Below are 27,672 nucleotides of genomic sequence, written 5' to 3' on the forward strand. Positions count from 1 at the left end.
TTCAAAGCATCCCTGACCCAAAGGATATGAATTGCTTGCTGTGGGTTTTGTTGCCTAAAGCCAGATATTTACCAATACAAATACATTTTTGCCATGTTTCCTCAACAACGCTATATGTTGCATATTAAACTGATGTATGGAAATGCTAAGTTAAAGCACTTTCATTTTCCCTTACAGATGGTAAAAAGTCCAAGATCTTGAAGTGCATTAGTTCGTCTACTAAACTAGTGACTAAAACACAAAAGCCTTTGAATAGATACCTTTTTACTCAGTGAATTGAATTTGGTTTCTTATTTTTCTTAGTTTATTTTCTCTTTATTACCCCTTCAGAACCAATGCACTTGAGGGAAAGTAAATTCTATTCTAACTTGGGAATCTTGTTTTCAAAAGAGTTTTATTAAACTACAGTCAAATGCACCAGGGCAAATCTGTTGAACACAGGATGGCTGTGTTAGTATCCCTGTGAACATACCTTGAGGTTTTCGAGCATTGTATATGAGTAACTGAAAATACAGCTAAATCCTCAGAACTCTTTATCACCGTTAATACAAAATAGCGTGTTCTTTTAAATCCTAATTTAGCAAGTTCTGAAAACCAAGTGTTTTTTGAAAGCCTCTTATAACTGTATATCTGAGAATTATTCAGTGCTGATTAAGTTGGATTTTTCAAGAGAATTCTATGAAGTCTCTTGTCAGAGCAAAACTGGTCTTTCGAAAGAAGGATATTTATATACTGGGTTAATCTTGGAATACATGTATGTGTGAAAATCAAACTAATTTTATCTTTGTTCTATAGAACAATGCAACTTAATTTTTCTTTGTTTAATTTTAAGAAAACCTCTTGGAAACAGAGGGCAAGCCTTTATTTGGATCTCTACAAAATAGACAGGTATGGGCAATCATCTATGCAATACATTAAAAATACACTCTCTCACTCTCACACACACACTGAAACTGCTGGCATTAAGAATATCTTCTATTCAGGAAGGTCTCTGAAAATATTTCGTTTAGATTGGTCACATAGAGCATTCTGGAAAGTGTGTATCTGCTTATACATGGAGATTCATATTTAATTCATTTATCTGTATGTTTTCCACTCTTAGGAGTGGATATATATTGATGGCTTTATTTCACTATTATATCTTTCCCTTTTTTCTGTCCAACCATCTTCTCTTGTGCTCTAGCACAGTGGCCTTAAAGCATTAGTGCAGTTTGCAGCTGCTCAGCGAACTACATCACCACAGGTCCTGATTCAGAAACATCTGATTCGTCTTCTAGGAGGTATCGTATTCTATGTTTTCCTTCATACTGCAGAAGTTATTGCAAACTAATGCACGCTATTAATACTGCATAGAAGGAAAGATAGACTACTGACAATAATGCTAACTTCAATTTTTGTGGCTTCTGGTCAGTTCCCTTACATCATAGAGTATTGTTTGAGCTCAAGTCATTTAAGGCTAGGTCAACAAAAGTACTTAATCACCGAAGTCCCCAAAAATCTTCTTTCCCAGATTGCCTAGGCAGGGAGGTACTCAAACCAGGAATGCTTCCAAATGGCTAAAAATCTATTTCTGTCAATGTTCAGAATTGCTCACATTCTGAGTGCTGAACAGGTAGATGTTTAAGCCATGCCGAGAGCCCCAATTGGGCGTTCTTCTCTCTTAATTGTGAGAATTCGTCTTTTTCATCTTTTCAGAAATGTCTTGCAGTCTAATTTAAGATATATGGGTCTCAGGCAGAAAAGGGTTGTCACCTGGACATGACGAACTAATGTTTGTCCATGTGTCTGTTTCTTACTGGCTAGCTTAGCATGGTAGCTTCTGTGAATCCCATTCTTTGATTTTGTGTTAGGTGGGATACTTACACATGTGAATTCTGCTAGACAGCAAAGCGTCTGATGTTGCAGTGCCTAAGTATGTTTGTGGAACTCACCCTGTGTGCTTTATTATAGCTAGAGAAATATATTGAAGGTCTTAACTCAGAATTATTAAAGATACAGTCATTAAAATTGTGAGCTGTGTGGGCATGTGCAAATAGCTAAATAGATGCACTATCAAATAAACAGTTAATTAAATAGCTAGATATTTACTCAGTTCAGAGTGCTTAGATGGTTTGGTTGAAGAGACAGAAGCGATAGAAGCTCTGCCATCAAATTCTGACATTGTACTTCAATCTGAAAGAAGAAAATCTGTATCAAAAATATAATTAATATGTTTATTTTGTAGTTCTTCTACCAAACTTTAAAGTTGAAGACACTCCATCCCTTTTAGAAGTAGATATGTTCCACGTTTTGGTAAGCAGATTCATTTTACTTTTCATTTTAATACGCCTTTTTAATAGCATGCATTTTTGTGTAGATTCCCCTGTAGATAATTCTGCATTATATATTCACTTGCATGAATCAAATGATGAGGCTGAGCTCCTACTACATAGGAGCATTTACTTCTAGTTCTGCTGTTTTTCTAGCTTTCGAGTCTTTGCTTTTTCACTCTTACTAAATTTCATGCTTGCAATCCCAGTCACATTTTACGACCTCCATTGCTATCAAGCCTCTACAAAACATTGAGAAATATCCCCACTCACCTTGTTTTACCCTCATTTTCTCTTTGTCTTGATCAGAGTCTCATACCTTCAGATTTCCTCATGTTCACTCTCATTACCTCCTTTTCTCCTCCTCTTAACCTCTGCTTCTTTTCTTTCTGTTCTTAACACAGATCAGTATTTGCTGCTTCTTCCTTTAAAAAAAACCAAAACATGTTTTGCCCTAGTTGGCTTTCTAATTATGGCTTGGTCTCCCTTCTTGCTTTCATTCAATGTGCTGCTGTCTTATGTCATGTATGAGAAATTAAGCTTTCTAGGAAATAGACCAACCCTTTTGGTACATCCATATACTAGCAAGTACAATGAAATGCATAACCATGTCTGGGGTTCCTATATGGTATTGGGATGCACATAATTAATATTTTTCAATGTTCTTTTGCTATACTCTGTAAACTAAAACTAGAAGGATAAGTGAATTTAAATTGATTGCAGAAATGAAATTTAAATGTATAGTGAGAAAGTAAGTTACAATGATGATTACCCCTCTAACTGCTACTGAATTTTTGATACTTCAATATTTACTCTTTCACTGTAGGTGGGAGTTGTTTTATCATTTCCATCTTTATATTGGGAGGACACTGTAGACTTGCAACCTTCATCAATTAGTTCAGCTTATAACCACCTCTACCTCTTCCATCTGACTACGTTGGCACACATAACACAAATTGTTCTCTCCTCAGCAACAGGTAGGGGTGTATTTGGGTTGGATTATTCTGGCATTTTTACCCAGTTTCTAAACCTAGTAGATGGATGTTTTTATTAGAAAACTGCAAGTGTTTTACAGATATAAACTTCCTCATAATAAATAGCACTTAGTGTTAGGTAGAAGTAAATGTTTCCTCATAAAAAATAAAGTAGCACTACACCATTTTCGATAGCCTTTTATTGTGTCATTTATTGTGTTTAGTCTAAGAAAACAAAATAGTTATTGATATATCAGTACTTGATCAAATCAGTCATTCCAGATCAGTAACCTTCTAAACTCTTCACTCCTTGCAGAAGACGCAAAGAGCTGCCCAGCAGCAGCACTCAGCCGAACACTGAGTTAGGAGGGATTTGGAAAATCTGCTTTTTTTTTAACCCTTGAACGTAGTAAATACATAGAGCTGAAATATGGAATCCTATAAACTGATAGGGAAGAAATTTACTCTACTCTGGATTTTATACTGCTGGCTATCAAAGCTGTCAGTAACTTAGACTTCCCAGACACTACTCTCCTTTTTCTTAAGCATGACAGAAAAAGAAATGAATTGCCTGTAGCTTAATCCTTATAGGACAATAACATCAAAAAACTAAGAGAAGGAAGCAGTTTTTATGTGAGGATGAGCAGTGAAGCAATAATCATGGTGGTTCTTTTGTTAGGTTAGAAAAGGAATTCAGCAAAATGAAGTGGAAACATTTCTGTAACAGTTTAAAAAAAAACCCTGTATCTAAAAAGAGAGAACTGCATTACAAATGGAGTGCATTTACACTGGGGTTTATTTCTTGTGTGCACAGAATCCCCTACTGCTCGATCACATGATAACAGTGAGGAGGCATGCTCTGCACAGTCTTTCTGTAAAGAAGTTTGCCGGTACACCAGTGGGTAAGTAACTGTTCAGTTATAGCATTGTGTTTTCCTAGAAATATGGCAGTCCACTGGGACTGACCTGAACAACAGAAAAGAAGAAAAAAGACCCTATACATTTTATATAGGGAGTTAGCACAACGCCTTAGTTAAAATGGCTATTTTTTGTAAACAAGAGTAAATTATTACCATAATGATGAAAAAATACCTATACCTATTTTGGAGAGAAATGCAGCTGCCACAGTAAGGTAGAGAAGTAGAGAGTGGGAGGTTATTTTCTTGTGCCTTGATTTTTTTTTATTTTATTTTATTTATTTTTTTTTTGCTTGCATCTACAACTGAGAGATCTGGAGAGGAAAAAAAAAAGAAAGAAATAATTCTACTAGAAAGTGTAAAACTAAAAAGCCACAGTTCTTTATTTGTTTTTGAGCATTTGTGCCCTTTTCAGATTTTCTTGTGATAGGTAGAGCTACAAGCTCTTCACTGCTTCACTATCTGCTTGGGATGCCTTTTGCAGGAGAAATAAGCTCGTTAATATGGATATGTTCTCTATAAATTCTGTTTTGATTTACCTTCACCAATGCTAGTTGCAAAGATATATTTTTCTAGGATTGCCAACAGTGTCCACATGTCTAAAATTTCTAAAACTAAATTTCTAAATGTTTAAAACTTGGCATTTAAATAATAGTATTTTTTCTGAGGCTTGAGTTTAAAATCATAGTTGTTGTGCATTTTGGAAAATCAGGTCACTTTACTGAGATGCCTAAGTACAGAATTAAATGCCAAAATTTTAGGCAGCTCAGATTCAAAACTTTGAATATTGTAGTTTCTGCGTATGCATTGTCGTCTTTTAACTCCCTTGGTCTGTCTGTGTTTAGACAGCACAAGCTGAAAAATAATCTTGTAGTGTTCTAAAATGTTATAACAAAGCTTTATGGTTTCAACAAGTCCTGTTCAACACTATCTAAATGTGAAGTGTAACTGTGTTTAAAATTTTTAGACAACAAGGATGCTGTACATAAGCTAAATGTACTAAGAAATTCAGGCTAAAAGCTCATAGCACGCACACTGCAAGAATAACTGAAGAACTTGCCAGCTTTCTGTAATAAAAAGAAAACGGTGCAAGAATCAAGTGTTGTATGTGTGATATTGTATTGTATGGTCGAAATTGGGCTATCTTGAGTCACCTGGAGATGGGTGGCTGTTTTGTTTTTCTTTTCTTTTTTTTTTTTTTTTAATTCTGAAAAAATATTTGTTGAGACACTATGAACAATACGAATATGCTTAATATAAGTGTTCTAAGTAAACTCAATACTTTTTCCTTAGGGAAAGCGAAAATCAGAAATTAGGTGCTGGTGGTTGTGTTTCTCAAAGTTTGGGATACATAACAGTGTTGCTCTCTCTCAGCCACTATTCAATCAGTGCTAGCCAAAATGTCAAAGTACTGGAAGGATTTCTGCTGTGAACTACTGCAGATGTTTCTTATCTGTGTATTGCAGTTGCTTTAGCCAGGATATTCCAGGCTGGCTTGTGTGGGATTGTGTTAAAAAAGGCATCATGCCTTACCTTCGTTGTGCTGCTTTATTTTTTCATTATTTGCTGGGAGTGTCTCCACCTGAGGAGCTGCTACAAGGTAAATATGAGGATGTGACAATATGTATTGAAATTGTTTACTGTTTCCTTGTGAAGAAGGGAGTGTTTAAATATTCACAATAACTTAACATTAGTTAATACATTAAAGACAGACTTCGGAAAGAAAGGAAGTAATAATTTGTATAGGAGAGGGTGGGAATGAGAAGTTGGGTTAGATTACATCACTTCAGAGAGAGCCTGAACTATATTTATTTTTTATATATGTGTGTGTATATAATGTATAATATGTATGTGTAAATAATGTATAGAGTGTGTGTGTGTGTGTGTATATATATATATATATAAAATAAATTAAAACTTACACCTCCTCATGAAGGATCCTAGTAAAAACAAAATAAGTACTTTATTCCCTATCAAAATGCTGTGAAGCACAGCATCATCAACTGTTTGAAAAGGAGGACCAAAATTTCTATAAAGGATTGAGACAAAATGTAGTATCTTAAATTTATTTTTATGAGCCAAGTTTGGATTTGATTAGGATATACAAGTCAAAATCTCTGTACTTTGCACTATGCTATTGTGCTTAACATCAGTCTGGAGCTCTGATTCCACAGGAAGGAGTCTCCCTGGTGAATCAGCACTGCCATTTTCTGCAGCTCCTATGAGTCAATAAATGATCACCTAACAAGCGATTAATCTAGCCCAACTTTATGTAGTATGTTAACAGTGACTTGATTATAGCAAAATGGAATATCATAACTGGCCAAAAGTGCAGTGAAAACCTAGAATGTGATAAGAAGGGGAACAGAATCTGCTGCACTAGTGAATGTGCTGCATATTGTGCAGTAAAATGGAATTTAAGCAAGGAATTCTGTTTTTGCAGTGACTTACAAATGACTTGAAAATTATTTAATAGTATAATATGTCAATCTATTAAACCTAAAGCCGATGCTCAACTAATGCAAATTGTCATAGCTCTGGTTAAGTCAACAGAGTTATGTCCAGTTGCACCAGCGGAAGAGCTATGCTCAAGCTTTAAGATGTATATTATTCAGTGGAGATCAGGAGAATTCTAGATTTGAGTGAATCATTCAGCAGTACTGAAACGCTTTAACAGTTGCTCATGTTTTCTTTTTCTTTTGCAGTTTCTGAAGAAGGACAATTCAAGGCTCTTTGTAGTTACCTCTCTCTGCCCACCAATCTGTTCCTGCTCTTCCAGGAATATTGGGACACTGTAAATCCACTGCTTCAGAGGTATGGGCAAAGAATGAGGCCACATTTTTGTGTTGTGATGGCTCTGTAGGAATTGTGGATCAAATTCATTAATCAATGACTGAGCTCTGCCTAAATTCATGCTAGATTTGTAAGTGCTGGTTTTATGTGCATAGTGTATACTGAATCCTTTTTGTTTTTAAAGTGCTCTATGTATCTTAGTAATTTAAACATTAAACAACTAGTTTAAGGGAACTAGGGCTAGCAGACCTGTGTGGAATCAGCCTACATAGAGAGAAGTTATCATAAACCTTTGCTTGCACGGTATGCCATTTGCTGTTCATTGGCCTATTTTTAATCTCTCTACAGCAAAATTGCTGATTACGTGTGCTATACCATGAGAATATGGCAGACTGTACAGCCTGCTGGTCAGGGTTTGTGCTGTTTCTACTCCGGATTTCTAAAAGAATAATTAATGCAGAAGTCAGATTAATGGTTAAAAGGTGCAATTTGAGTATTACGTGTCTTGCAGACTAACAGTAAAGAAGTAATTGGTAAAATTATCCATTCAAAGCGGAAGTAAAAATAAATAGGCAAACACTCCCCTCCCTGCCCCCGACCCTTAACCCTAGAAGAATCCTGTTTTATTGTCTTGGAGAATACCTGCATGTCTTTAATGTGACATCTTGAGCACTTCCTTGTATTGGTTATTACTCCTGGTTCTTGACAGAATTTTCTGGCTAACCTGAGCTTTTTATGGTTTTTGCCTCTGTTCTGTTTTATTCTCTAGCTTCCTTCAGTTTAGGAGACATTTTGAGCTGTTGACCACAACTTACAATCCATATAACTGACTTAAACAGTCCCCTACATATAATTTTACTATAACTAATTACATTTGTGGCACATATAATTACTAAAAAATTAATAATTTACTTGAAAAACAGTCCATGTTAAATAAGTTTGTCTTATATGTTCCTACATGTTTGTTCGAAGAGATCACAGTGCTTTTAAGAGAATGCAGAGGATAGGTGCTTGTGAACACAAAATATACTAAATCTATCATAGTACTCCCATCCAAAAATAGAGATTTCAAGTGAGAGACTGCATATTTTATGTAATAGTAACTGTTGGCAGATCATCACATGAGTTTCCATATGTTTCTGGAAAGCATCTTATTTCAGAAGACTAAATTTGATGGTTGTTGAGAAGCATGTTAGATGAAGCTTATTAGATTGACCTTCTGTTGTTACATTTCTTTCTCTTTTCTCCTGCTTTGTAGAAATAATCTGAAAGGTATCTTAAATGTTAGCACAGTTATTTGATTCCTCTGTTTAGTAACTTGCCAATATCTACAATTGTTTTAGTGGATATGTTTGGCCATTATGAACAAAAATATTATAATTACTTGCAATAATGTGTTGTAAAATAGTCACTGCATGACAGTTATTAAATAAATGTAATATTTTTCTAGTAGAACACATGATATCATCTTAAATTGCAGCTTTCAGTGGATATTTTCCAAGAGGAGCTGTGTATTATAACCCACTTTTACTTTGATAACTTCAGTATGTCTGAACAGTGCTTGCATTTTTACCTCTGGTTGTTTTCACAGATAAAGAAATATTGAAAATTTTAAGGATGGTGGGTTTTTTTCAGGGAGGTTTTTTTCTTGTGTATAAACTTCAAATTTTCTTTTCCTGAAGTAAAACTTTAAAGAGTAGCTATTATTCCTTGTAGAGTTTTAGCTAGAACTATCAATCAACTTTGTCTACACTCTGTGTTTGCTTATTGCTTTTTAGTTTTATTTTAGTTGTACTGAATGTCTATTATTATCAAACAAAATCTTCTGCAAATATTTGTTTGAAATAGGTGGTGTGCTGACCCGGTGGTCCTAAGTTGTTTGAAAGGGGAAAGCATTGCAATAAGGTTAGTGGGTTGTGTGTGGGGGGGGATTCGTTTGTTTTTCTCCACTGTTCATGACTTAGACCTGTTGAAAGAATGACGTTCTTGATGGTTCAATTGAGGGAAAGTTGGTGCTTTTTTCTTGCTCTTGCTGTACTACCAAAAATTCACTTTTCTTTATATAGCCCCTCACTTGGTGACTCCTCACTGAGGACCTATAATATTCTGTTTCTAAAATTGTATAGCTTACTCTAGAAAAAACAAAAACTAACTGAAAAGTGAAATGTCTTCATATGCCTATGTTGCCTATGAGACATCGCTTCATTACTTTCGTTGGAATACAGAAATGCTGAAGTGGCTTCCACGTGGTTTATCCTGTGCCTTCTTACTTGGGCTTCCAGGACTGAAGAACTGTTCTGGAACTGCAAAAGTTTGCAGAAAGGACAAAAAGCTTAGCAAGATAGTGGTTTATAGCTCTGTGTGTGTGTGTGTGTGTGTGTTTTCTTTTTTTCTTCTCCTGTGATCTTTAATAGTTTTTCTTTACTTACATAGGTATCCTAGGAAGAGAAATAGTTTAATAGAGCTTCCTGAAGACTATAGCTGCCTTCTGAACCAAGCATCTCAGTTTAGGTAAGAAGTGGTATGTTTAGTTGTTTTGCTATGTGTTTTGTCTTTTTGTGTTCTTGCAGTTACTGTAACTGATGTTAAAACTGTATTACAGAAATGATTTTGCAGTCAAGTGAAGGCACTGTAATGTTTATACTGGCCAATACTAGCAGATGTTTGTTTGAAGTCCAAAATACAACAGCTTGCTAAATAAAGTCACTTGTGTTTGATCAAATATCATATAGAATTATTATAGCTTAACTTGCTGGCCATTTTTAGGAATGCAATGTGGTCATAAGCGTGATTAGTCATAAGCCTGACAATTATTTTTGCCACTGGACACAGCAAGCCCAAAGGGTTGGCGCTGTTTTTTGCTAGGAAGAGTGAATCATAGGAAAATGCAGGTTGGAATGGACTTCAGTAGGTCATCTAGTGCAATCTCCTGCTCAAAGCAGATTTCTTGCAGATGATGTATTTAAAGCAATGCAAAAATGTAACCAGAGGAGGCAAATATGTGAAACATGGTTGTCGCGAAGTACTTTTTTTTAAATTTTATACATAGTTAACATATTTTTAATATTTAATTCCAGCAATAACATTCTGGTTACACTTCTTCCAGATGCCCACGGTCTTCTGATGATGAACAGAAACATCCAGTATTGTGTTTATTCTGTGGTGCTATGTTGTGTTCCCAGAATACTTGCTGTCAGGAATTAGTGAATGGGGAGGAGTTGGGAGCCTGTACTTCTCATGCTCTTCAATGCGGAGCCGGAGTCTGTATGTTTCTCAAGTAAGTAGCTAGCCAAAACTTAATGTATTAATGGGTAAAGGGAAATAGGCCAAAAACATTTTGAAGGTCAAAACCCACATTATCAAAGCATTTCCATCTCCTAGCATCTGAAATAAAAGAGCCATTGCTTTGACCTAAACCATAGTTCAACCAAAAGGTTAAGTTTGTGGGAGTTGCATTGTAGTCTGCAGATACTGAATCATTTCTTATTACATGCTTTGTAGAGACTTTACAGAGTAGCAAAAGTCTGAGCCTGTTTTCAGGTAATGCAACTGATCTCTGCTGTGCGGTTTTGCTTCTGCCTGGAATCTTCCAAATAGTTTATGGAAATTACACATTGCATTCCCTTACACTGGGATTTTCAAGTGAACTTCTGTGTGAGTTAGTATCTAATAATTATCTCACATGACTAATAACTCTATTTTTTAATACATTTTTCTTTTGTATTACTTAAGAATGTGAAAGAAAAAATCATTTTTTTCTAGTCGTTTGTTCTTGGTTCACAAAGTGGTTCAATTTCTACTTTAGCATAGGATTAACTTTTTTCATGGAATTTAAAAAAAAGAAAAAAATCGAGTATCTGTGGATTATTGTATTAGAGGATTATTGTAACATTTTCAATAATGAGGTTTAATGAAAACCCACTTACTTATATGAAACTTTGACATTTAGATTTAGAAGATTTTATTTGCTATGGAATCCAATACCAGACATAACTATAGTCTGTGCCAATTCTTTGAGTCTGTGTTAGTATAAATAACACTGTATATTCAGGCTCAGTATTCCAGGATGGGAATTTGTTCAGCAATCATGTTTGTCAAAGCTACTCTGACTCTTTCGAGTGAGATTTAAGTGGCAAAGCACCTGTGACTTTTCTTCCTTTATACAACTTAAGCAACCTCAAGAGAAATAGCAATTCAGAGAATTCTGAGTCAGCACAAACAACACACTTAGGTACCTCCAGAGAGTACTGTCCTGCATAATGCATTGAAAGACCTAGTTACTGTAAATTGACTTTTGTTTTTCCTCCTTCCATACTTATCAGGTATAAGCTTGCATATGCATACAGCTGTGCATGGAGAGGCATATGTGCTTAAAAATTGCTGGTTAATGAGTTGAACAGTTTACTGTGTTTCCTGTGCAAGTGATTCTTCACAGCTAGTCAAGATTGGCACAGAGGTGACTATGGCAAGAAAAACATGGCCAGGCAGAGTAATGAAGCAGGTGACTATGGCAAGAAAAACATGGTCAGGCAGAGTAATGAAGCAGCTACCCACCCAAGCCTGACATAAGAGCTCGCAGCCATGGCTCTGCTTTCCCAAGTACACCTAAGTTCTGCATAGCATCTGGAATTGCTAGCTGAGGCAAATTACACTCATGGGATACTTGATTTGGAACTGGAGCTGGCTCATGCCTTGGAAGGAAGATGGGTCTACTGTTCAGTTGTCTCCATCTACCCTTGTACATGTGTTCCCTACAAACCAGAGCAATATAGTCTTCAAAGTGGATGTGTGTCTTAGGATAACATTGGGTTACCTAAACTGGCTGTGATACTGAAAACCACCCAGCTGCAATAACATTAGGAGCTTTATACAGGGTAATATGCTGTTTTCTTTGCCTGGAACAGGGCTTCTATTAGCTGAAGATTGCTTCTGATACCTAGCCTAACTCTCATCTCTCTTACCCTACGGTGTAGTTTGGAGAATAGACATCTAGATATTCCTTCATAACACAATCATGATCTTTGGAAATAAGATCCAATTATGACTATCCTAATGTTACAAAATTTCCTATTTCCTCTTTTTATGAAAGTCTTAAATACTAACCAGAACCATACGTATTTAACTTAAATCAGTCTTCAAAATTGACTTGAATTCATGCATATCTACTTGCAGATGCTATTGAGACACTAGTTTAAATCTGTTATGTCTAGGGTTAAGCTAAAGACAATCCATACTATTTAAATTGGTACAAGAGCTTTTCCATTTTAACTAAATCTGATTAAAATAGCCCTTCTAGGGAATTGTGTATATAGGGAATTTGCTGCGAAGTTAGAGTGATAGTCACTCCATGTTTGCATCATGTATGGAGTAAGTTAACATTTAGTTTGCCACTGCAAATTATACAAGGTGCTCTGCAATAGCTCACTGTTGAAGACCTAGCTGAGTGTGCTATAGATGTAGATCATGCTTAAGTTTACAAAAAGTTGTGGCTTATGAAAAATATTTTATATTTGTGGTGATGGTGAAAGACAGTGATATTTATTTTAAATGTTGCTACTTTTCCCTAAAGAATCAGGGAATGCAAAGTTGTCCTCATAGAAGGTAAAACCAGGGGATGCTTATATCCTGCTCCCTACTTGGATGAATATGGAGAAACTGATCCAGGTCTGAAGTAAGTGAATGTTTAACTTGTTTACTTTCTACACTTCCTTTTTGGTCCTTGTCTTTTTTTATACTCATTAGACTGTATGTCCTCCCTGCTAGTGTGTTCAGTGCTGTAATATGTATCTTTGCCTGGTAGACTTGTTTAAATTCCTGATGACAGTTTTCCAGTCATGAGTGAGTAATTCATAATGGAAAAATCCACTTTTTTAATTCTCTTAAAGTCTCTTACTTTTCAGAAGAATACTTGTGTATACTTTTCATCAGAAATGTACAACAACTGCCACTATCAAAATGCCATCTCAGAAATGGCAGTCATCTCTTCTCATGTTGTAGAATTAATTTTTTTTCCTTTTTTAATAGACTCATTGTAGTTGCTGTTCACACAATTATTATTTTCTGGCTATTTCTAAGAGTGTTAATCCTATACTATTAATAGAATAGTTTGTCTAAAAACATTTGTGTCTGACATGGATAGAGAGTCAAGCGGGAAGGAGGGGAGAAAACAGAAGGCAAATTGTGGGAAAAGTCGGTACTGTGATATGCTTATCAAGTATTCTCCTTTTATTCTCCTATGAAGAAGAGGCAATCCCCTGCACTTATGTCGGGAACGTTACCGGAAGCTCCATCTGCTATGGCAGCAACACTGCATCATAGAGGAGATTGCCAGGAGCCAAGAAACCAATCAGATCTTCTTTGGATTCAATTGGCAACTGCTCTGAGTCCCTGATTTTTGTGAAATCTCATGTCATGGACAGTGCTTTGGAAAGGAAAGAAGGGTGGCAGTAAATTATTTACTATAAAGTGGATTCTGTAGCTCAGTCACATGATTTGATTCTCTAGCTTGGATGTTTTACTGATGTATTGAAAGAGAATCTCATTTCGTATGTTTCGTCCTTCCTCCCCCAAGGAGAACAACCCCATATAATTCTTATTGAACATTCAGATCCAGAAGTATTTTTACTTTTTTGAGGTGTTGTAATTGTTTCACATGCTTTGAGGAGGACAGCTTCCCAAATCCTGTCCTTCACTCTAAATACCAAATTTCTGTCGCTTCCTTGCCTTGAGAATATACCTAAATGGTATGGTTAAGGAAAAGCCTCCTGTACTTTCTTTCTGGGTGGTCTTCCCAGGCTTAGTGAAACTTAAATTGGTCAAGATTTATGGCATAATACTGGAGTGGAAGTGGTGCTAGGCCTCTAGTAATCTGTAGCAACAGTTACAATAGATGTTTAAGTTCTGCAGAAAAAAACTGCACTCTGCTGTATCCTGGCATTTAATGAAGTGTTTTCATTAATTTACACCCTTTAAAGAAGGGGGTTAGAAAGTGCATGGGGAAACTATCATCTTGCTTGTTGCAGCAAAAAATAAAGCATACGCTTGTTGCATTGCCGGAAATGCACTTTAATTTGTCCTCTGTTAATGTTCTACATCCTAAGAGGTCTAGAACCACTGGTTAGGTTTTGATTAGTTTTACTACTTTACAGTTTGTCCCTTAAGATTTTCTCTGAGAGCCAAACATGAAAGTGGTTGTAGTGTAGCTCTGCAAGTTATGGAAGACCCAGAGTCTTCAGTAAAATAAAAGTCTGTCAAAGCTATCACTGGACTAAAATCAAGGCCCTGAAATAGCAGGTTTTAGAATCAGAAATAAGCTTGTGTGCCCGTGTTTAAGGGCTTTTCCACTCTTCATCCTCTGTCATTGTTGTTTGGAGCCCTGCCTGTGTTTTGGGGGTAATGTTCAGTGCTTCAGTGCCAATTAGAACAGAAAGGAAGAAAGGGTGGGGGGAAGGTAGCTAAGTCTGTCTGGGCCCATCAGTAAACAGCACATTGTGATTGGACTCTTTCTTATTGATAGGTGATTGCGCTTCAGTTTTAAAGGTTTGCTCTATTTTCTGAATTTCAGCCATAAAGTACATTAGGGAACTTGTAACGTGACAGGTAAAAAGACTTTTATAGGAAATCCCGTTTCTTTGTGAAAAGCTGAAGTTAGCAGTACTCCAAATTTCCCTGCACCTTTGCTGTTTGGATTTTTGTGTCATTTTAATAAGGCTTGCAAGGGGAGATTTTTAAAGTATATAACAAATTAATGTCTGAGAGCATGTTTGTGAACACCTCTTCCCCCCCCCCCCCCACCTGTATGAGTAGAATCTCATGGCTGTATCTATCTCAGTGGTTTTGGTTTAAATATATTAATTGTTCTCCTAGTTTCTTAAAATCTTTAGAGTACATATGAATGCACCAAACAGCAGACATAACTCATCGAAAAATGGAATACAGGTGGACTCAGATGTTGTTCTGATTTCAAATACTTTTTATAATTTTTGCTATAATCCTTCCCTGGCGATATAAATAGTTGGCATTGGTATATTTTCCTACTATTCTGTTTCTTGCAATTAAGACAGCTCTCCTTATTTTGATTCTTTGAGATTTTAATCCTGAATATAAAACTCTTAAAAGATAAATATTAATTCTGTTAGTCCTATCTGAAATGTATTTGAAACATATACTGAATTTAGAAAAACAGTTGTCATGAAAACTCACAGGCAGTGGAAGTTTCTAAGGTCATCACACTTCTACAAAAACATTGTATTAAGACTAACAAAGCTATGCCTCATCAATACCAAAACTGTGGAGTTGATACCAGTTCACTTACTGTTTTCCCTATGATGTTTAACTATTCATTTATCAAAAACTTCCAGTTACCTTGCACTTCACTGATGCAAAAATTCCATTATCAAGTATGCAGCGAGATCACTTTTTTTTGTGTTCAGTCTGAACTGTATCATATGAAGGCAGGAGCTGGTCTGAGTGGATGAGCTCTTGTTCAGAGCTCTAGAAATCTCTTGGTAGCTGAAGGAGTGGGAGAGGAAGGGGAAAAGTTGCATCTCTCTGTATGTTTGCACATACTAATTTAGAAAATGGGCTCCCATATCACCCACTGACTAGAGTAGTCATCTCTCTTTTCATTTCATAAATTACTATGCAGTTTTGTTCACTGTGAGTATAATCTGCATTTAGTGATTGCGAGATGCTTATGCCACTGATTTCCGTTCCATCCAAGCTGACAGAAGAAGTTATTTGATAATGCACATACTGGTATCTTTAATTGCAAAAATGTAAATTTGAAACTTGTATAATGTTCTTGTGCTTTTGAGATAAAATATCTTGTATATGTATATTTAAAAGAGAAATAAAATAACTTCTCATAGATTATTCAGCTTTTATGAGTCAGTATCAAAAAGGGGAAGAGTTAGTAAATGATTAGTGAACAACATCAGTTATCACTGCAATTCATATCATCATTGTACTAGTTAGTGCAAGTTAGCACATTAACTAGTTAGCACATTTTTCTTATTTAAAGAAATAGTCCACTCGAAACTTGTCTTGATATTTTTGAAGATGCAGATTCCCACAGTGTCTCTATCTGTATGTAAAAGAAGTCTTAATATTTAAATGTCCTTAAACTGATTAGTTGAGTGATTCTGATTTTTTTTTTAAGGTTCTCAAAGAGGAACCTGCTGTATTGTCTGTCAGATACTTAACCTCTTGAAAGTGAAAGTTTGTGATACTTGTTTAATGTTCTATATGACACATCTAAAAAAAACAACTTTTTTTTTTTTAACAGAGCTAAGTAAACTGCTGGGAAATCTTTTACCAAAGAGAAGGGACAAGATATACGGGCAACTTCTACATGTTTTAAACTGCTGGCTGTCATCAGTTTCTCACTGCTTTGTTTTAGCTTTGGTTACCATAAGCTTGAAGTATGAGTGTTAATGGTGTAGGATTATTCTTAATAGAGCAAATGCTTCTTAAAAAAACAAATACTGAAAAGGTAGAAGGTAAAGGTAGGTAGATTAAAATCTACTCGCAAAAATGTTCTTAAGAATATTAGAATTTAAGTTTAAAAAAAAAAAAAAAAAAGACCCATGGCATCATTTCTTGGGTAGTAAAATTGTCAAGGTGTAACGTGCAAAATTATAAAGAGGAGGATTTTAACCATCACATGCTTTGCTTTATGGTTGAAATCCACTTTATTTTCTAGACCACATCCTTGAAAAAAATCTCAGTTCTAAACATCTTTTTTCCACATGCACAATGCTGAACCTAAATTAATCACTGAATCCTTTTAACTAGTTCTCTGACAAGAGCCTCAAAGAGACTTTCTTCAAAGATGAAAGTTACTTAATTTCTACAGCCGCGATCTTGTTTTGGTTTGGTTTTAATTATGTATTACACATAGATTAAATTTGTTTTTTGCCACCAAAAATGGGTAACAACAATCATTTCTCTTAATTTACATTCATTATGGTTGAAAGCGTAGAATAATGAGAAGGTGTGCTATAGAAATGTGCATTGAGCAGGAGAGCTGAAATTCAAAGTCATTATATGTATTGTTTCTTGCAATGGTAAGTAAGAGGAGACTATGTGTAAAGTTATACATGAAACATTAAAACTGGAGTTGAGATTTCTTTTTACTTTTGTATGACTATTTTCATGAGGTTAGTATCAAGAAACAGGACTATAGTTCATGCAGTTCAATTGCAGGTTGTTGGTCAATCTGGAATCTATCAGACCTAATTTTAGGAGGTCACAAAATCTTGTGAAGCAGATATTGGTGACAGTGGATTTGATGATCGCTTCAAGTCCATGCTATATTTGTGAGGAACTGTGATTAGGCTTTTCCAGCAAACTATAGAGCATAATACCCCCTTCCTCTTAGTAGTGAGTAACATGCAATACTAGTCTCTTTGGGTACAAGCATTGAAATACAGTCTAGTGTTTGGATACAGGTCATCCCAATACACCTTAGAGTTTCTACTTAAAGGTTATGCTGAGTGTACCATGGCAGCCTGAGGAGTAATCAACTCCAGGTGATAAACCTCCAGTCTTCTTTCATCCAATTTTTCTTCCTGAGAATCATGCTAACTTTTACCAAATGTAGCAAATACATTGAATCTCAGTCTTGTGATACTGAGAATGATCTAGGAATTTTTTTTTCCTCAGTTCAGGCTCAAATGGAACTTCATTGAGCAATATGACCTATATAGGCAAATTCTGCACTACCGTGTAACTCCAAGCAGTCTACCTCTCTTCATTGACTTAGAGGAGTAGAGCAGGACAAGATCATCCATGTAAGTGGTAATAGTGATGTAAGTCATAACAGATAAAACTCCACTTGTGTTCCATGAGCTTCATACCTTTATGATTCTTTGCTAAACTACAGAGTACCTTATGTGGAGCCTAAACTACTGCTATGGTGAGAAACTCACGTAAAGCAAATGCATACTAAATTATTTGTAAGATTTCAAACGTTGTGATCCATTTGTTGTAGGGGACTGTATGAGAGTAAGCCATTTAAAAATTCAGTTGGCAGAAGGGAGGCTTCTAGATTCTAAGGAAATATGCTGGAGTTTTTTGTTTCTTGTTTTTTGTTTGTTTTTTACTACAATCAAGATTTTAACTGCTGTATTTATTAATAAATTTCTTATGATCAATGTAAAGCAAGTATCATCAGTGGTGATCAACTTTAAAGGATGAGCATCACAATTGCAACTTTTATAGGAACTGTAATAGTCCCTTCACCAAAACCTGAGTATTGAAACTATTTTATGAAGAACTTCATAGAGAATAGTTTTTTACACAGTTGAGTTCTACTTTGGAAGTTGCTGAAGTTTGTTGCTCAAATGTGTTATTACTAATTCTGATGGATTAAGCATTAATAACAAATAGGATAAGAAGTGTCCCACAAATCGTATTTATTTCTGTATCTGAGCAGATGCTGCAGCTTATAGGCTTGGCTTGCTAATGCCATCTTTGTCTTTATAAATTACTGAGAATTAAAGACAGTCTGTGCTGCTGCCTGAGCTTACTTTCTTGATATGGCGGCTGTAATATTAAATGCCTTAGGAAATCCAAGCAACTGTGACAGGTGCTATAAAGCTAGGTATGTAGAGTGTAGTTTCACTGTCTGAGGAAACTAATAAGACAAAGCAAATAAGAAAATATTTATTGAAAAAGTATCATCAGTCAGTGTATTGCCGAGACTTTCAAATTTATACATAGTATTTGTTCTCACTGCTGTGAAATGAGGTGTCATACCTTAATATGTCTGTATTGATGTGGCCTCTAAATGCCACATACAGAACAGCAATGAATGATCTGATGACTTAAGTAGTTACTAGTAACAGTCAAGGTGGTGACTGTTCCTGTGAGCTGTGGGCTGGTGCTCAGTTAATCTCACAAGCATTCACATCACTAGCCACTTTCACAATTTTTGGCAGTTGTTCGAGAGATAAAGGTTAATTTATCAAATATTAACTTTTTTATGGCAAAATGTGTTGTCTTCATATGAAGTAAAGAATGTGTGTGGACTCAGGGACATGCATACTGGACGCTTGTGCTGCTGCTCCTCACACTAATGTGTTACAGTAATTACTGCAAAAATTTCTGGATCTTTTTACAGAGGCATTCAGGCTGGATGATCGTTTTAGTTCACTCTTTTCACATCTATTTTTCAGAGTAGACTTACAGAGCTAATCTTTTGAAAGAAATCTCAGCTCACTGGAAATTGGAATACCAGGCGATAGAAGGATAAACAGTAAAGAGAAAGAAACTACACCTAGAAGTTGTCACATAATAGAAGGATCACACCTGATCTGGCTGAGGAACTAAGCTAAGAAAATGAGAAGTTGCGGAAATGTTTGTTAATGAGTGCCAGAATCTGGAAAATCAAACGGAGAATTGGGGTAAGAGGTGAGCCTGGGGTAGCATAAGGCCAGCAGCGCACATAGTGCAGGTCAGCAGCAGCAGCGTGAAGCAGGTAGGCGTTACACAACCTGGCAAAGTTGCTGTGCTGGCCTGTACGGTAACAGTAAAAATATTTTCTAACCTGTATGCTAGTATAGATAATTGCTGCAGACCATCATAGGGCCTTTCCTGTATCATTAATATTAGGTACTTAGTTTTCAGGATATAATTTGCTCTTTCACAAGATTAGGTAAGCCTAAATATCTGCAGGGCACTGAGAAAATACTGCTTTAACATAACTGGCAAACACTGGGCTTATTAACTGTGACACCAAACTGTTAACAGTGATAATAGCATGGTACTTGTTTTCATACACAGAAAGAAAAAAAAATTGAAACAACTTTTAACTTGCAAATGGGATGATGTTTGTTGTAAGATCAAGTTACTTCAGATTATTGTTTGCTTAGTGTTTTTTTTAAATTATTTAAAAATGGGAAAAGCCCCACCATCCACAAGTGCAAATTATAAATGCACACTTTTGGGAAAACATGTATGAGAGTGAAACAGTGGTGGTGTGTCCTTAGTACATGTATTTGCAGAACAGCAGAAAGTAGATGGCAGGAGCAGCAACCTTGAGCATATGTAAGTGGTTATGCAGTAGGGTTGCGATGTCTTCTCATGGTTCCTATCTAAAATGTTCACTGTTCCCCTTTGTACCAAGAACTATGTAAATACTTATTCAGTCGACTGCCCTCATACTCAAAAATATTCCATTTAAATCTGCCAAGCAATAACAAATATATAACATTAATTATGAGTAATGTGTGTGTGGTTTGCATGTGTGTATAAATAGTCTTGCACAGGCAGACTGCAAAACTCATTCTGGTTGCTAACTTCCATGCTGGATGTTATACACTGAGAGGAGGAAAAAAACCCAAAACCAAACAGAAAATGAAGTAAAGGGTTATGATCAGAACAGTACCTATTTGTTCCTTGCAGGGCCAAGTAACTGAAGGCATTATTCACATGCATCCATTCATTCTACCTGGAGTTGAAATCCCTGCCAATTGTGATGACACCTAGTCCTTCCAAGTTGCACTTCCACTTTTATCTCCCCTTGAAAGGAAGAATTTTGTTATTTTCATTTTTAGACTTATATAAAGTTTATGTGTACTGTATTGCCAGTAGAAAGAAAGAGCAGGACAGAAGTGAGTGTTAACATTTAGTCTGCAACGCAGGTAGGTTCATCTTTGTTCTAGGTTCCTACAGCAGCAAACAGTGCAGACCTGGAAAAGGCTCATCAGAGCCTCAGCCATGAGAGCTGCCTATGACAACCGTGAGGTGAGTTAATTTGGGAGTGTGTGTTGGGTATCTTGAGTCCTAGTCACATTTCAAAGCTTTGATGGTTTATATGAATGCTGTAAAGCAAATGCAGTACAAGGATGATGTGTCACCCAGAGAGGCTGTGAAGTCTCCATCCTGGGAGGTACTCAAAATCAACCTGGATGCAGTGCTGAGCAACCTGCTGTAGCTGACTCTGCTTTGAGCAGGGGGATTGGAGTAGATGATCTCCAGAGGTCCCTCCCAACCTCAACAGTCGTGTGATTTGGTCAGGATCAGAGAAAGGTGGAAGCACAAGAGTCATCAGAACAAAAAATACCGATGAATATGTGATGTTTAGTAAAGGTATAAGAAAGGTAATAGGTAATGTACATCAGTATATATGTGTATATATGTATGGTCTATTAAGAAATAGGGGCATGAATAAAGCAGCTAGTTAAAATTATTTGGGGGAAGAACAGTAAAGAAATCCTACTAGAGCAGTGCTGGGACTCTGCCATAGACCTCTAGGTTTGGATTTGGCTACAGGAGGTGATTGTTGTGACGTTGTTAGAGAAGTGCTAGCAGGAGTTAACATTTAGAGCTTCAGCTTTCCAGATCCACAGTGGAGAGTAAGCAGTGGTAATAATGGAATGACTAAGGTAACCCTGGATGACTTTTTTGCCAAACGCAGAAAATATAGCATCTATATTTGAAAAAGAGAAGTGAAAACAATCCAGATAATTACAGACCTATTACGCTGCCTGTAATTGAGTAGAAGACTTTTTTACTTATGTCTTAATTTGTTCTAATGAAATACACATGCAACATGAGCTTTCTAAGATAGAAATCTAGTATCTGTGGCTTTCAAGACAAAGAAAATGTAGTATATGTATCTACATTCAAACAAGGCATTTGATATAGTAAATGGCAAATTGCTGGGTAAATTGAGATTAGTGAAAGTAGAGACTATAATAATTAGTGTTAAATAAGGAAGTATCAAACAGAAGAAGATCACTAGTGGAGTCCTGGCAGATTAGTCATGGGACCATTTTTATTTAATATTGTCATTTATAACCTTGGGGTACAAAAAGTGCTCATTACATTTGCTGAGGGTTTAAAATTAAGAGACATCCTCAATAAAAAGGAAGACATGAATGTTTTGGATGTCTAGAACACTAGAAATGAGATGAAATAAAATATTGTGTCATAAAATGAAGACTGAAGCTTGGAGGTTGGTGAAAAGAGACATCTTCATAAAGTAGAAGTTTGTCAGCTGCACATGGCAGATGTAACTCATCAGTGAGATGCTGCTAGAAAAAGGCAAATAAGATCCTAAAATGCATTGGTCCAGGTAGTCTCAGTAGAAATAGGGAAATACCAGTGTCCTTGTACAAAGCACTAGTGAGTTTTCAGTATTGAGGATACCAACACTCCAAAACTTAGTTCAAAGTAGAACGAAATTCAAGGAATACCTGGATAAACAAGGGAATAGAAAGACTATCATGCCAGAAGAGACTTAGAAAAATGTAGCTCGTTTAACCTAGAGAAGCGGAAGCTGAGAAGAAGGCTGTGAGAGATAATTGGGTATCAAATTCTCAGAGACCTTAGAAGGAAAAGAACTATTTAAACTGAAGAACAATGTTGGCACAAGATCAAATTGCTATGAATCTATGAATAAATTTAATTTGGAAATTAGAATAAGGTCACTGAACTCAAAGGAGTGAGCTTCTTGCAGAACCTTCCAACAGGATTAGCAAGGGTTAAAAAAAAAGTTTGTTTTTTTCTTCCCTTTGTTTGTTCAGTTTTTAACTATATGCTATTGTTCCTGTGATAGCAAGGACTAGAATCTATGATGCAGAAAGTTCTTTCCAGTCCTTTGTTACTGGAGTATTAAGTCTGTTCAGAAGAATTTCAGTCCGTTATCTGAACTAATCACTTATAACACTTCTAAAATGGAAGGGGTCAATTGTTTGTTTAACATTTTGCCTTCTCTCAAGTAGAAAATAATTACTTGTAATTTAGTTTGTGACTGCAGAACTACTCCCAGTTTTAAAACTCTCTTGTGTTTTGGTTGCTATGATTGACTCTCTTCTTAAAGCCTAATTTGCAATGTAATTTTGTCCCTGTAGTCTCTCTCATTTTTCTACTTGGGTAGTGAGTCATTAAAGTTAGGAAAGGCTTTGTCAAACACTTTTAAAAATTAAATAGCTTTTAAATCTTATTTCTATTGAGTAAAGACTTAAACATCTAATAGTGAGGAATGAAACCTATTTCACAGAGATGGCTTTGTTTAAAATAGTAAAAATAGAAGAAAAAATCACTTTCTTGCTTTTACCACATTACTACTACTTCTTGGGCATGTGTTTTCTCTACAGTTTGCAGCATAAAAATTAACCATTGGGGTCACAAAAAGGAATTACGAATGCAAATCCAGGCTTAAGTGGGAGAGAGAGCCTACATAGAACAAGGCCAATGATACTAAAAGGATTTAAAATTACATTTGGACAAACTTCTCAATTTTTTAATGGTATATGGCTCCAACAAAACAGTTTAGTGCAAGGACTGTGATTTGGATTATGTTAAGACTTCTGTGTAGAATGTGGTGCCTCTTAAGAGGCCTCTAGCTGTTTGTTTAGATTCGAGGTGGAAACAATCTGATATCAGGCAACAGGACATATGATTAAAAAAAAAAAAAGTGAGACTAGTTTCTGTCAGTGTAAGTAGTACCCCCAGTATCCCATATTTAGACTACTTAATGCTCTGGGCCTTCTGCAGGAGACCCATATCATTCTTGTAGTCTGTCCTAACTGGACACAATACACCAGCTAAGGGTACACCAGTGCTGGGTAAAGCAGGGGGATTGCTTAATGAGTTTTGCAGTCTATATTCTCACATTTGTCAATATACAATTTTCTCTCTTTTTTGTAGCAGCTTGGCATAGTTGAATAATGATTCATCTTAACTTTGGGATCTTTTTCTGGAGACATACTGTCTGGCCTAGTTCCTTCAACTTGAGTATTAGTGCTTAGATGCATTTCTACCCTATCTTCTTATTGAATGACATTCAGTTTTTTTCAGGTCACTTCTCCAGCTTGTCAAGATTATTTTGAATCTGAATCCTCACTTCCAGTGTGTTTGCAGCTTCTAATGCATTAGGCAAATCATTAATGAAAATAATGGAGCAAGGACAGGCTCCTGTGTAACTCCCCCTTCCCTTAATATTGCCTTTTCCTTCAGTAGTGCACAGTTGATGCTTACTCTGTGTTTGTTTTACAGCCAGCTTGGCGTCTATCTAAAGATAGTTTAATGTAGTCACTGTTCTCCTGGTTGCTCTATGAGCATATTATGTAAGACAGTGTCAAAAGCCTAGTTAAAAACAGGGTGTATGATATCTGCTTTTTCTATATCCAAAAATCTGTTGTTGTGTTAGAAGAAATTAGAAATAGAGAAGAAATAGAAAGAAACTACTTAGTTCTTGACAAATCTGTCGTAGAGGGACCTCCACTAAAGAGAGATCAGAAGAGTAAGTTCACAGCTGTTATAATTCTGCAAGCTAAATAGATGACCTAGGTGGATTTAAAATGGAGCAAGATGTCAGATTTCCTCTGTTTCTACAGATAACTGCATTTTGCCATTAGGAAATATCTCCTAAAATACAGCATATGTTTTTCTTTTGTTTTAACTTATACTCTCATTTCCTTTTTTGTAACCGTTTTCATCAAACTGAAACATTCTTAACTTTTATTTTTAAAGCATTTCATTTTTTAATTTGCACATTCCTACTTAATCATCTTGATTCAATTTTTCCTAATGAAACAAATCTCCTATACTAATTTTGTTTTTTCATCTCTGGAGCTATTTTTGATTACCTTACTCCTTTCAATTATTAAACAATCTACAGCTGCTTTTCTAAATGTAGACAGACTAAAATTGTGTAGAGAAGGAGACCACGGTTGACTGAAATGTGGCACTTCACACACTCATCTGAAAAGTAAGAAGATCTCATTGGATTTTTTTATCACTTTTTTTATCACACTTTATCACTTTCTATTGCAAAGTCTGTATATAGCTGTCTTTCTCCTTGATCTCTCAAGGTACTACAACTTTCTATGTTCATTCTTCTCCATTATTCTGCTGGCTCATTTTGGTACTTTTAGTAAGGCTCAGGACCCTGTTGTCCTCAGTGTTCTGAAGGGGGGGAGGGGGAAGAGACACAGATAGACAGACCATACCTGCTTCCTTCTGGATATTTCCCAGATTCACTGGATTTCATTTAGCATCTCTGCTTTAAAGAGTAGGCATACTTTCTCTTAATTTAATGAAACATAAAAGCCAGAAAACTTGCTTTCTAACAATGAACATCTCTGAAATTCTTCCATTCTCATGTTGAAAGATAGAAAAAAAACAAAAAAACAAAAACAGGGAGCCAGTATCACAGTGTACAATTGAGAAAATGGCATGGAGAAAAGTGGTTTAAATTTATTAGAAGCTGAAGATGATTTTTGAATGAGTACGGTTTAGACAGGATAGATAACGTCTATCTGAAGGAATTGGCCTTCTACTGCTTGAAAGTGGTGAAAAGATGGGGAAAGCCAGCAATGCAGAAGAGTTTGGTTGAATATGCTGCATTTGCCAAGAGAAATTAAGAAGTTCTGTATCCTTTAAAAAAGTTTTAGGATGGAAACTGTTAGATAGGAAATTCAGATGAAAAGCCAGAGCAATCATTAAATAAAGACATCTAAGTAAGGCACACAAAAAAGTCAAGAAGTCAAATGAAGACCAAATGCATACATGCTTCTGTACAAATGCCTACAAATAAGATGTATAAACTGGAATATGTGACTTTAAAGGAGAATACTGGCATAACAGACACTTTAGAAAACCGGTGAAAAAGATAACATTGTAAGAAAGAGAACAAATTATATAGACGGCTAAAAAGCATGACTGCACTGGAGAAGAGGAGTTATATATAAAAGAATGTGAATAGTTTCAGTATAAACAGGTATCCCAGGTCTTCTATAGATTTAAATTCTGTCCCAATACAGGAGATACAAAGTATTAGAGTATAGTAAAACTATTGTAAAATGCTTGATCAAGATGGTGACTGTGTAATACAGGAATGTAACAGTAACACAGGAATGTTTTTTCCCCTGTAACACAGGGAAAAATCACAATGATAATAGGAGACTTCAAAGGCCACTAGGTAGACTTGTAAACAATGTAACAGACTATGATGCGGTGACAGTATTTTTGGCTATCAGAAATGGTTGAAGGAATTGCACACCAGTTAAGTTGAGCTTTTACACTGGACAAACTGATTGAAATTCTAATGAAGAATAGAATAAGACACATGGGTAAATGGAGTCCAAAGGGAGGAGTTAACATAGTTCTTGTCAAGGGAAGTCACAGCTTACAAATCTGACAGAAGTCTCTGCAGGAGTCAACGAGCGTGGGGAGGAGGTGCAGCCAGTCAATCTAATGTCTGCAGATTTAAAAAACAAACAAACAAACAAAACCCAAAACTTTGAAAACAGTCTTCTAACTCATTCTAACTCATAGAGTTAGAATAAGCTGTCATGAGATAAAAATAAAGACCCACTCCCAGATCAATAGCGCATTAAAATGTAGGCATCAAAGTACACTAATAAATGGTCTGTTTTCGCAGTGGAAGAAGCTTAACAACTGAGTTCTGCAGAAATCTGCATTAGGATATTTGTTCAAGATTTTCGTAAGTGATCTGAGAAAGAGAATCATAAAGTGGCAAATTCTGCTAGTGATACAAAGATATTCAGTAAAAATGTCCACTGTGAAAGTTTTCAGAAGACTCTTATGATACTTATTGACTGGGCAGTAAGAGAGAGAATTCAGTTTTGATAAATACAAATCAATCTAAATGTACAAAAACTAGCACCTTGCACACAATATGGCTCTATATTAGTAACAGTCAGAGAAACAGTGACAGGAATTCTTCAGAAAAGAAAAGGACAGAGGACCTTCTGTTTAACCCAGATACAGCCATGTCTTCTACCTGTGCACTGTTACTAATTTAAAAAAATAATATGTGGAGAAGAGTGACAAAAATTATCACAGGTATGAAACAGTTTCCATAGAAGAAGAAATTAAAGAGTTGCTGCTTCAAGATGGAAAGATAGGACCAAGAGGGATTGTTTTAGAGTTATAAAATCTTGAATGGTATGGAAGAAGTAAATGAGTAATAACTGTCAAATGCAGTTTATAGCAAGAATTAGGAGATACCAGATTAAGTTGTCAGGAAGCCAAAAAGCAAAGATAAGCAGTTCTTCAAACAGTGCAAAATTGAATTGTGAAAAATTAAAATCTGAAGCTCATTGTCAAGAGTTTTTTGCCTATCAAAAACATGAATGGCTTTTAAAAAATTGTCATGCAAATTCATGAAAGAAAAGCCCATTGAGAGTTATTAAAACACTGCGATACAACTACAGTCTTTGTCACTAAGTTACCAAACTGCTGTTTTCTGAAAGTTAGGAAGGTATGTCAGAGAACTATTTTATAATTGTCTTGTTTCTTATGAGCCTTTTCCAAACCATTTGTTACAGGCTACTATTACAGACAGACCCAGTCTGCCCGCTTTTATTTTTAACGTACTTAGGCATATGCCTAAGATTTTAAGCACTGGAGAAATTTCATTTGAAATTACATTCATGCATATAGCCTGTTTGAGTTACAGTATAGGTTTTTACATCATACACTTTATTTGTAATGTATTGTTACAATATAATTATTGCTTATTCTAGTGTCATAGAAAACTATATTTAAGACAGGTAAAGGAATTTTCATTGTTATTTTTGTACAGTTTCAAAAGCAGGGATATTTCTGCTTTGGATATCACAGTGATATCGATAACTTCTTTTACTCAGGTGATTAGACACAAAGAGTGCATGAGCTGTCCAAAGATATATCCAAACAATG

General features: G+C 35.8%; 1 protein-coding gene across 4 annotated transcripts in view; it reads left to right on the forward strand.

The window, feature by feature from the left end:
* Positions 1–15,867, forward strand: part of UBR1 (ubiquitin protein ligase E3 component n-recognin 1) — a 73,656-nt gene extending 57,789 nt beyond the window's left edge. For all 4 annotated transcript variants that reach the window (XM_064512571.1, XM_026095739.2, XM_064512570.1 and 1 more), the window contains 12 exons: positions 833–888; positions 1,184–1,280; positions 2,225–2,292; positions 3,136–3,286; positions 4,098–4,185; positions 5,667–5,800; positions 6,906–7,014; positions 8,842–8,898; positions 9,427–9,504; positions 10,100–10,270; positions 12,563–12,664; positions 13,235–15,867. In XM_064512571.1, the coding sequence (XP_064368641.1) occupies positions 833–888; positions 1,184–1,280; positions 2,225–2,292; positions 3,136–3,286; positions 4,098–4,185; positions 5,667–5,800; positions 6,906–7,014; positions 8,842–8,898; positions 9,427–9,504; positions 10,100–10,270; positions 12,563–12,664; positions 13,235–13,376 (1,253 nt within the window). In that variant the 3' untranslated portion in view covers positions 13,377–15,867. The remainder of the gene's footprint in view (positions 1–832; positions 889–1,183; positions 1,281–2,224; positions 2,293–3,135; positions 3,287–4,097; positions 4,186–5,666; positions 5,801–6,905; positions 7,015–8,841; positions 8,899–9,426; positions 9,505–10,099; positions 10,271–12,562; positions 12,665–13,234) is intronic.
* The last annotated feature ends 11,805 nt before the right edge of the window (positions 15,868–27,672 follow it).

The sequence above is a fragment of the Dromaius novaehollandiae genome, chromosome 5 (genome assembly GCF_036370855.1).
Source record: "Dromaius novaehollandiae isolate bDroNov1 chromosome 5, bDroNov1.hap1, whole genome shotgun sequence".
Lineage (NCBI taxonomy): Eukaryota > Metazoa > Chordata > Aves > Casuariiformes > Dromaiidae > Dromaius > Dromaius novaehollandiae.